Consider the following 11,419-nt stretch of genomic DNA (forward strand, 5'->3'; position numbering starts at 1 on the left):
GTTATGATGTTAGATTTTAGATTTTAGATTTCTGATATTTTACTAATTAAGTCTGGAGGGATTTCTGCCAAAAGTTGCATAGTTCCGAGATTGGTTCGTGTGCCTCTGGGTCCATGGCCGTGCCAGAGAGCCACTCGCTCGTGGGGGGCAACTTGTGGTCTTGGCAGGGCAAGAAGAATGTGCAGATTCCGCCCCCCATGTCATGAAGCCACAGTTGCCCCATCACCGCCAGCTCATACCTGGCTGTCCAATAAGCTCAGAGGCAGTGGCCACCTTGCCGTAGGGGTGGGGGTGGGGGAAGGTGGAAGAGACAGACACCCTTTACCTCCGGGAGAGGGGGCACGGTGCTGTAGCTTAATGCATAGTCCATTCACATTTCTGCCCATAGCTGCTGGGTTCCAAATTAGGTCCGTGTGCCTGTGGGGCCATGTTCGTGCAGGAGAGCTGCTTTGGGGGGACAACTCGTGGATATATGTACTTTCAATGTGTAATAATTTATCAATAAAGTTTACTGTCACCTAGTTAAGGCCCTGAAGAGTCCCAAGTTACCCCAACTTCCTGTGCAGAAGCTACTGTGAGGATTCTGCCCCGTGAAGGGTGAGGCTGCCGGCTCAGTTGCAGTTTGCGCTCAGGCTGCAGCTCACCTGGGAGCACTGTGCTCCACTGCACAGAAGTAGGTGGCTGAGTCCTGCAGCTGGGAGGCCGCGATGTTCAGGGTGCTAAACCTCTCCTTAAAATTCATTGTGGCTCTTAACCTTCCACTCTCCTTCGCCTCTGAAGCGATGTAAAGGAGACTGATAAGGCCTCCCCCGGGATTCTGTCGGAACCACTGCACATTATTCACTGCTGTAGAAAAGTTACATCTCAGAGTAGAGCTGGTTCCCTCCTGGAGAATCAGGGAGGGAGGAGTCTGCTCCACCTTCATCCCTCTCACCACTGTTTAGAAAGAGAAAAACGCATATGAAGTCACTGGGGTGACCTTGATGCAGCTTCTGAATCTCGAAAATATCCCAGAAATGCCCATGAGGATATGGGACCCTGCGTGTCCCATAGAGCTCCCTGCGTGTCCCCCCTCTCCTCTTCTTCACTCTTGGCAGTGAACACTCCCCCAGCTCCATCTGGGACGCCCCAACTCACAGCAAACCTGGATCCACAGGAGTCCCAGCAGAGTTCGCCAGCGTGTCATAGTCGCTTGTCCAGGTGCTGGGTTGACTTGCACGCTGCTCTAAAAAGTTTCAATACGCAGGGCCAGGCAAACGTTCTTAGAACCATGCCGGGTTCCCTGAAACACTGACAATAAGCCCTATCTGAGCTGTCATTCACCTGACAGGAAACTCCACCCCCTGAATCCAGAGACCTGCCAGTGATTAGTTATGAACTGTGGGTGCAAACTGAGCAGGGGGTAAGAGAACTCTTTACAGTATATGAAGTTACCATGATGTTTTCCTTGAAACTCACCTTTAGGAAGAGAAGATGATATCTGACTGGATGGTTGGGGGAGGCTGGGAGAGGAGAAGATGGTTTCCATTAGCATAACGGGAACCTCAAAAGAAACAGAGGAACCCCATTTATTAAATAACTTATTCGGGCATCTAATTTAAAATTCAGTTTAAAAAATTCTTATGTAGGGAAACTCTTGTATATTTCATTATGAGTTAAAGAGGTTAGTACATTTTCTTGAAATCAGGAGATTGGTAGAAACTCAGGGCATAAGAACTGCCATCTGGCAGGAAAATTTTCCCAATGACTTTGTAAACCTTATTTTCAGAATAAACTAAGATTCTGACAATCTGCTCTGCAATCTTCACTCACACCACTCACACAGTGCCTGAAAAGCTAAATATTGTTCTTTCCGGCTCTTTCTATTTATAATCCGCCTCTCCTACCCGCTCTTGCTTTTTCTCCATTGACTTATACTCAACACCTAGTAATAATATTCCTACTCCTGCACCTCTGCTCAGAGATTCAGCCTCATTATGGACGTATAGAGGTATGGCTCCAGTGTTCTGCAGTTTACATTGTAATGGCAGATTTGAAAACCTGATACACTGGTTTCCTGTCCCATTTCCGCTGTCTTTAATTTGATTGAGCCACTTTTTTTTTCTGGTCTCCTCTCTGAACAGCTCATGTGTTTCTTTTATAGCTTAGAATGCCCCCTAGTGGGATGAGAGCATCAATAAAAACAATTTCAAATTCAAAAACCACAACCTCTTGTTCCTAAAGAAAGAAATGCATTTGGTTGGGCAACAAAATTCCTGATTTTTCAAAAAGTAAGATTAAAAATGAATCTGTTTCTACCTTTAAAATGTTATTTAAGGGCTGCAGTGATAGCAAAGGGGGTAGGGCGTTTGCCTTGCACGCTACCGACCTGGGCTTGATTCCCAGCATCTGCTATGGTCCCTTGATCTCAGCCAGGAGTAATTCCTGAGTGCAGAGCCAGGAGTGATCCCTGTGCACTGCCGAGTGTGACCCCAAAACCAAAATAAATAAATAGATAAATAAAATGATATTTTATAGAGATTTATATAGAAAAATAATTTAGAAAATCTCACTTTGTGCTGTTTGATTTCACTACCAAGGTACAAGACAAGTTCACAAACATTTTTGGAGTTTTCCTAGGTTTTAAGAATAATAAAAAGGGGATATAATGCTGGATATGAAAAGGATAGGTAATTATAACACAGAGTCAAGTAATTAGCCCCCAAAGAAGAGTATAAAATAAAAGTTATATATTCTCAAAGGAGGGGAAAGACTTATACTTGGATGGTCAGACAAAATCTTAGTAAGAAAGTAATAATTTCCTCCTTCTTTGAAGCACAAAGTAAGAAATAGAAAAAAGGCTTTATGATAACTATTGTTTCTTGGACTATTTTAGCACTAAAAGAGATTGATGAATATAAGAATTTCACAGTATCAGCAAGTCTCAAAATGGAGACGTTACTGGACCCGCTCGAGCAAATCGATGAACAACAGGAGGACAGTGCTATAGGGCAGTGCTAATATAATAACACATTGGATGTTTTATTATATCTTTTGAACCTAACTTTATTTAAAAATCTCTTTTGTTTTCAGATTTTTTAGGGTTTTGTGTTTTGCTTTAGTTTTTGTGGGGTTTTGGTTAAAGGTTCATACCCACACTACTCACGGTATGGTGTTCAGTTTCTCCTATGGCTATGCTTGTAAGACCGTGTGGAACCAGGGATCAGTTCGGGACTCCCATAGGCACAGCAGGTTCCTCAGCCTTTGAGTTACCACCCAGGTTTAGACAAAAATCCCTTCTGACTTCATTTCCTAAAATTGATCCTTTCTTCTCTTTTCTTCTAAATCAATTTAGAGTTTCTGCTTCTGCTATTTTACTATAAATTGAACAACAGAAACTATATAGAACTTTCTATAGTTTTCAATTAAACACTAAATATACATTTTATGCATACATTTCTGTAACTTGTTTGATAAACCCACCAGTAAATCTCTATTGTTCTTTTTGAACACCCATAGGTTCTTCTGATGCATCATGTTTCACACTGTAGGTGTACTACCTTTCCTACATTCGTTTCTCATGACTAACTGTTCAGAAGCTGATCTTTAATCTATGACACAAACCGTAAAAAGCCAACCTCATATATTACCACGAGCACTTGTTTCTCTAAAAACAGGGTGCAGAAAGAAGTTAGAGAATGAGGTATATGATACAATGGTCTTTATCTTTAATCATCAGAGAAAAACAATGAGATAAATAAAGCTCAAAACAATGATATATCATCCCCACTAGTGAGGTTGTCACACACCAAAAAATATAGAAACAGAGATAGAGAGAGTACCCAGAGAGATAGTTCAGTGGGTAAGGCAAGTGCCTTACATGTGATTGACCTGGGTTAGATCTCTGGCACCCCACATAGTACTGAGTACTAGCAGTAGCAATTCCTAAGCACACAGCAAGTAGTAAGTCCTTAGAACAACAAAGTATGGCCCAAACACTCACTACAAAAATGGAAAGAATCAGTACTGGCAGGGATGTGGGGCAAAACTAACCCTCATTCACTTTGGTGGAAATGTGCTCTATTTCAGCCTCTATGAAAAACGGTGTGGAGATATCTCAAGAAAAAATTTAGTAATTAAGTTTTTATATGGCCCAGAAATTTCATTTCTTAGAATCTATCTAAAGAAAAGCAAAACAGTATTTGAAAAAGTCATTTGCACTCCTGTGTTATTGAAGCTCTATTCACAGTAGTCAAGATTTGAAAGCAACCCAAGTATCCAAGACCAGATGAGGTGGATAAAGAAATATATACATACATATATAGAGGATATATGTACCTCTACATGGATGAAATAGAGTTGTCATGTTGAGTGAAGTCCATCAGAGGGACAAATGCACAACAATCTCCCTCACATATGTATAAAAAAAACATAGTAAAGGAATTAAAAACATCAAAAACTGAGTCTGCCAAACTCAGGAGGGAAGGGGAACAGGAACATTGGTGAAGGGACACTAACGCTGGTGGACGGTGCAGGGTTGGAAAACTGTATGCGTGAAACACTATTATTAACATTATTTTAAGTCATGCTGCCAAAATAAAATGGAGGGGGGAGAAGAAGCCGGGTGTGTAAGACATGAAAATCAGTTTAGAAAGAGAGAAGACCTGATAAAAGGCTTAAGGGAGAATGGAGTACATTCATTTTTCTATTATTGTATTGAAATGTTTTCAATTTAATTATTTTGTTAATGGTTACAGGAAATATAATTCATTTGATAAATTCTCTCAGACTGACTGTGCTAATAATATAACTAGTATGAAACTTGCTCCAATGAACTACTGACATAATTCTAAATATAACAAATCAGGTATAGAAAAAGTACAACCAAAGAGGAAAAATAAATGCAAATAATACACTATACTATAACACCCTGGGCACAGGAAAAAGAATGTATGAGTCATAAATGTTTACAAACTCATCATTGTAAATAATTATTCTATGCACAGAAATAATGAGAAGGGAATATACCCTGAGCATTGTCAAGTGTGACAAAGAAAAAACACATTAAAAAAGAAAAGAAAGGAAGGAAAGAGGGAGGGAGGGAGGGAGGGAGGAAGGGAGGAGGGAGGGAGGGAGGGAGGGAGGGAGGAAGGAAGGAAGGAAGGAAGGAAGGAAGGAAGGAAGGAAGGAAGGAAGGAAAGATGGCCATGATCAAGAGACTCATTGTCCTCTCTTGGAAGCTATCATAAAATGACACTGCCATAGCCATAATGCAGGACCCAGCACCAGATTGTCTCATTTGCGGTATCCCAGAGGGGGGAAGTGAGGCCCCTCTCCACTACAAGGGACCCAGACCTCATAGCTGAAAACCTCCAGAACTCAACCTCTCCCATGCTCATGGCCGCTTTCCACATGCTCGGGCCGAGCTTCAACCACAGTGAACTTTCTCCTGGACCACTCAGCCATGAAGGTGGCTTCACAATAAGTCATACCTCACACCACTAATATTTCAAGAGTAGCACACCAAATTTGGTGGGGTTTTGTTGGATATTAACCCTAAGTGTTTTAGGCTTCATCAGTGGATTGCCCCTTTTCCTCCTGCCAGAAAAGCTTACAGTGCTCTTGTGAGCATCCCTAATCTCCTGAGTTTATCTTTAACCTTTCCTATGTGTTTTACACCTAATAGTCACTGTTCCCCAAGTCAGTCTTGGTTACTTCTAAGCCAAACTTTCTGGTAATTCTGGCTTTTGTATTTGTAGTGAATTACTTGCTTTTCTATTTTCCCTTTTCATATTTTAACTATAGAGCAATGTTCTTTGCTTAAACACAGAAAGACTTTAATGCTATGCTCCTAACATTAAGGAGTTGATTGATCCTGAAATATATCTATTCCTGGGCATCACTTAATCACTTAACTTCCCGTTAGTCGTTGATTTGCTCAAGCGGGCACCAGTAACCTCTCCATTTCTCCCTGTCGCGTGCTAGTGTAGCCCAATGGCATCTGTTTGCTCTGGGAACATGAAGAGCCTCAAACCGATCTTTCGTGATCTTGACGAAGAAGTCTGACCATCTGGTAGGTGGGCGGCCACGCGGTCTTTTGACATCCCCTGGAATCGGTAACAGCTCTAGTCCAGCGGTCGTCTTTAAATCTCATTACGTGACCAGCCCATCTGATTTTCGATTCTTGATCGTCGACGGATGTCAGAACTCCGGATTCTTTCTCTCATTTGAGTGAAACGTGATATTCCAAGCATAGCTCTTTCTATTCTTCTTTGGGAGACCTGAATAGCGTTCTCATCTTGTTTGCGTAGGGGCCAGGTCTCTGAGGCATATGTTAATGCAGGAAGAACAGTGGAATCAAAGAGATGTGCCCGGAGCCGGAGGTTCATCGTCCTCTTAGCTATTTCTTGGACGTTCTTGAAGGCGTTCCAAGCTGCTCTCTTCCTCCTGCGCAGCTCGGGTGCCAGGTCATTTGTCATGTTGACCTCTCGACCTAGGTACACATAGCTGTTGCATTCGGAGATGGTCGTTCCATTGAGAGCGAATGGGGCGTCAGGAATGAGGCTGTTTCTCATAAACATTGTCTTCGTAAGATTCAGCTGTAGTCCTACCTTTCCACACTCACAGTCAAAGTCGGCCAGCATTTGTGCCGCTTGGTTGATGTTTGGTGTTATTAAAACAATGTCATCAGCAAAGCGGAGGTGATGTAGTTGCCAACCATCTATCTTCACTCCCATTCCTTCCCATTCCAGTCATTCCATGATGTTCTCGAGGGTGGCACTGAAGAGTTTTAGTGAAATGGTATCACCCTGCCGAACCCCTCTCTTGACATCAACGATCACTTCTTTGTAGAATGCTGAGATCCTGGTAGTGAATCCGCAATACAGCTCATGGAGGATCCTGATGTATTGGGCTTGAATGCCCTGATTGGCTAGGGCTTCAATGACTGCTTCCGTCTCAACAGAATCAAAGGCCTTCTTTAAATCAATGAACGTTAAACAGAGCGGCATCTTGAACTCCCGAGAAACCTCAATGAGCTTGGTTATTGTGTGGATATGGTCGATGGTGCTGAATCCTTTGCGGAACCCGGCTTGCTCGCATGGTTGTCCTTCATCTAGTGTTCTGCCAATCCTATTTAGGATGACTCGAGTGAACAACTTGTAGATGACAGACAATAGGCAGATCGGGCGATAGTTGCCAATGTCATGGATGTCTCCCTTCTTGAACAGTAGTACAATCCTGCTGGTTTTCCATTGGGACGGAACCTTGCATTCAGACAGGTAGCGAGTGAAGAGCCGAGCCAGTGTATTGATGAGTACTGACGGCAGGTTCTTCAGGTGTTCAGGTCTGACCTTGTCTGGGCTGGGTGCTGTTTGTTTCTTTACCGATGAAATGGCATGTCAGATTTCAGAAGGGAGAACGTTGGGAACGACATATCCATCCTGTGGAATTTGTTATGTCGGCAAGTGGACATGGCTATCGAAGAGATTTGAGTAGAAGTCATGGATAATCTTCTCCATTGCCATTCTGGAGGATGTGATGGATCCATTAGGACGTCGGAGGGCAGTCATCTTGGTCTTATAGTTGGCGAAGAACAGGCGGGCGTTACGAATACTTTTCCCGGCTTCTGCCGCATCTACCAGTACTTCTGCTCTTCTCTCTTTGAGGTCTTCCTTGATCGCATCTCTGCACTGCTTTGCAAGCTCGGACATTAGCTTGCGGTTGCCTGAGGCATGCGCCAAACCACGCTGGCGAATTAGCTCAAGAGTTTTCGAAGATAGGTGATTTTTTGTGGCTATCTCTCTCTTGGCGTTCCTCGCACATTCATGGAGGTGCTGAACCAGTCAATCGTATTCCTCGTCAATGTTATCAACAATGGCATCTTCCCATGTTGCCTCAATAGTACCAAAGAGTTCCCAGTTGGTGGTCATTCTGGGAGTTCTCTTTTTGAACTTTGCAGCCCTTTCTCCCTGCTCTGTGAAGTAGAATTTTGCACGAAGGAGACGGTGGTTCGATCCCGTTCGAAATTTTGGGACAACAGCGACATCAGTCAGGCAAAACCGTCGATTGAACATGATGTGGTCTATTTCATTGTGGAATCGTCCACCGGGAGACTCCCATGTCCATCGTTTAGATTCTGCCTTCTGGAACTGTGAGTTACCGTGAACGGTCTTGGTCGACATGATGAACTCAGACAGTCTCTCACCCTGTTCGTTCCATTCTAGGCCATGGGTCCCAATGTGAAGTTCTTCAGCTGATCTTCTCGGTCCTATCTTGGCATTAAAATCACCCACAATGATCTTGTAGAAGGTGTGGTCTTCTTTATAGAACTTCTCTAGCTCCATGTAGAACTTCTTGATTTCTCTTTCATCATAATGAGATGTTGGTGTGTAGACAACGAAAATAGAAACTGCAGGCAGTGAACCACATCTATTCAAATGTAAACGTCCGATTCAGGTTGTTAGGCATTCGAATGAATCAATGCTCTTGGCCAAGTTTGTGTTGACAAGGACACCGACACCTCCAGCACCTCTTTTATCACATGTTCCAGGAACAATTCTTCTCCAGTGTCGAAAACAGCATGGTGAGATTCGTGCCTTCTTGTCTCAGTCAGACCAATGATGTCGTACTTGATCATTCGCGCTTGTACCATCAGGTCCTCGATGGATGCATCTGATGCTAGCGTACGCGCACTGAAAGTACAGACGATCATTTTTGTCTTCCTTCATTGTGGCAGCCTAGGTCGGCCTTGAGATTTTGTCGGCCTCTCCTTTCTCATCCTTCTCAGTGCTGCCATGTCAATGAAGCCTTCAGGGTCAGGTGAATGAGACCAGTTGTAGTTACTGGTTTTGGCATATCGAATACACAGCAGATAGCTTGCCAGGCTCTTCCGTGTGGGTGGAATACTCTCGGTAGCTTGCCAGTCTTTCCGAGAGGGATAGAGGCTTTTGGGACGACCTCTAATCACCCTTGTAGGTGTTACCATATTTGAACCCTATCAAATATGGTACAACAATTCCCGAAGATGGGTATTTAGTGTCTTATGATGTGTCATGTGGCCGCAAAGTGGCCACGCGGGTCCGGAAAGTGTCCTGGAGTGTGGCGACGGCTGGGTAGTGGAAGTAGGCCTTGTTTTGCCTAATTCTGACATGGCTTCAAGAAGCTCCTTATCTAAAGAGTCCAGGCTTGCTCTCAATCATATAACATCTTTTCAGCTGAATATCAGTGATGCCTATTTATCAATGACCTTTGGTTACACTGATGATCTAGAGGTGCCTTATTTTATTCCATTTTTTGAAGACCAAGTTAAAGTGAAGAAGGAACATGCAAGGCAGTTCATAAGATTCCTGAAATCTAGTGGAGCTAAAATCTCCCTTCCAGTGATTAAGAGACCCGATATACAAACCTGGGAAACTGGCAAACCAGCTATCAAGACTGCTCTAGATCTTGAAAAACAACTAGACTTGCTTCTCAAAGACCTCAACACAGTGGCTGAGAGGAATGGTGAAGCTGAGGTCAACAACTTCCTGAGAGAATTCTTGATGAAACAAAAAAATAACCTCAGCTACCTGGATTTTCAACTTTCTTATCAGCAGCATATAGAAGAGAAGGCCCAGGAGGAGGCAGAAGCAGAAGCAGAAGCAGAGCGTCAGCAACAATAAAGCGTTTCCAAAAAGCCTGCTAAACACTCCCATTAAAAGACTTAACATCGGAAGCAAACACATTCCTGGGCATCTGTCATAATTATTTGACTCAGGCTCTGGTTTTTGTAGTGCCTAACACCCCAAAAAAGGAGGTCCCACCGTCAGATGGAGATGGACCTGGGGCAAATGACAAAGCTACCCCAGCACCGTAATGGGACAGTCTAGAAATGGTAAATGCCTGGTCTTGTTGCCAGCTGTTATGACTTAAGAGACAGGACTTCCATAGGGAAGGACAAGCTGAACTGACCTGAGGACTTGGTCTGAGCATTTCAGTAAAAGACTTACTGGCTCTCAGAACCCAAAACACTAAGTTTTGGAAACTTTATCTCTTATTGTGTTTATGCAAGTATTGGTAAGAACTAGAATTTAACTGTTTGACTAATTGTTTAACTTATTTTTTTGATATATATATGTATATATATATATGACTAGAGGAAAAGAGAGAAGCAATATAGATATCCCATGGAATCAGAGCATCTCCTTGAGTTTATCTCCCCCAGACAATTCCCTCTACAGTTATGCAGTTCTACACCTCTGGCCCCTTCAGATGTTCTATAAGTAAGCTAGCAGTCTGCACTAAACGCGTCGTTTTCACCATCAGGCTGTGGTCCCAATCTCTCTGTCTCTTCTGGGGAGGCCTGGGGAAGATGAGAGGCTGCTCTCGGCCACCAAATGCACACACATTGTCGCAGCACCCACACATTATTTTAACTCACAGGGTTTAAAGTAGAAGGCAACCAATTTTAGAGGAAAACAGATTTTTACAGATATATATATATATACATATAATATATATTATATATATACACAAGATTTAACCTTCAACAACATGTTAATAACCTCTTATAGAAGGGCTTAATGATCCATGGGTGAATTCAACAATCTTCCCATACTTTCCTCTAAGGAAACTTTCTTGGATCAATTTCAGTGGTTTATTCGTAACAGACAATACAGAATGAATTATGTTGGTTCTGTTTTAGAGCAGGGGTAGGGGATTGGGATGGGAACATCCCAAATAAGATGGTGGGAAGTTGTTATGGTGGTGAGATTGTTGTTTGAATATTAAATACAGTATTGCGAACTACTTTGTATCACTGTTTCACTGTCATCCCATTATTCTTCTATTTACTTGAGCAGGTGCCAGTAATGTCTCCATTAGTCTCAGCCCTGAGATTTTAGCAGCCTCTCCTTATTCGTCTTTCCCAACATATCAGAGGCTCTTTCATGGTCAGGGGAATGAGACCCATTATTATAACCGTTTTTGGCATATCGAACATGCCACGGCTAGCTTTCCAGGTTCTGCCATGAGGACAGGATACTCTCGGTAACTTGCTGGGCTCTCTAGAGGTATATATATTTCTCTATTAAATATGGTGTGGTAATTATAGAAAATGGGTAGAGTGTCTTATGATGTGGTCCAGGAATATGTTCACTCATATGTGAGGCTCGGCCCAAGCATGTGGAAAGCAGCCTGGAGTGTGATGTTGGTTGGGTAGTTGGAGGTTGGCTGCCGAGACTGGATCCCTTGGGGTGGGGAGGGCTCTCACCCAATCCCCCTTGGGCATCCCGAGTGAAAAACAACCTGGCATGGAGTACAGTGGATTGGTTATGTAGGCCTCCTTTTATACTCCCATCTGGGAGGAGCAGCCTTAAGTTCTGGAGAGTGGCTGATGAGGAGATTATCTGGCACCAGCAGGGTATGGCTTGTGGGTGTGATCCCTGGGTCACTGGAGACT

The 11,419-nt window shown here is 43.2% G+C and overlaps 1 protein-coding gene and 1 gene segment (V, D, J or C); one reads left to right on the plus strand and one right to left on the minus strand.

The window, feature by feature from the left end:
- Positions 1-640: 640 nt before the first annotated feature.
- LOC130042017 (T cell receptor alpha variable 22-like) lies at positions 641-1,186 on the minus strand. The segment is given in 2 exon segments: positions 641-936; positions 1,138-1,186. Coding segments are annotated over 2 exon segments (345 nt in total).
- Positions 1,187-9,128: 7,942 nt separating this feature from the next.
- On the plus strand, positions 9,129-9,641 carry LOC130041663 (soma ferritin-like). Its single transcript, XM_056133919.1, has one exon. It carries the CDS (start codon positions 9,129-9,131, stop codon positions 9,639-9,641), a length of 513 nt encoding a protein of 170 aa, XP_055989894.1.
- Positions 9,642-11,419: the final 1,778 nt, after the last annotated feature.

This window comes from Sorex fumeus, unplaced genomic scaffold (genome assembly GCF_029834395.1).
Source record: "Sorex fumeus unplaced genomic scaffold, SorFum_2.1 ptg000098l, whole genome shotgun sequence".
Classification (NCBI taxonomy): domain Eukaryota; kingdom Metazoa; phylum Chordata; class Mammalia; order Eulipotyphla; family Soricidae; genus Sorex; species Sorex fumeus.

Excerpts from the sequence above, each read along its gene's own strand:
- LOC130041663 (XM_056133919.1), top strand. The coding sequence starts at position 9,129 with ATGGCTTCAAGAAGCTCCTTATCTAAAGAGTCCAGGCTTGCTCTCAAT.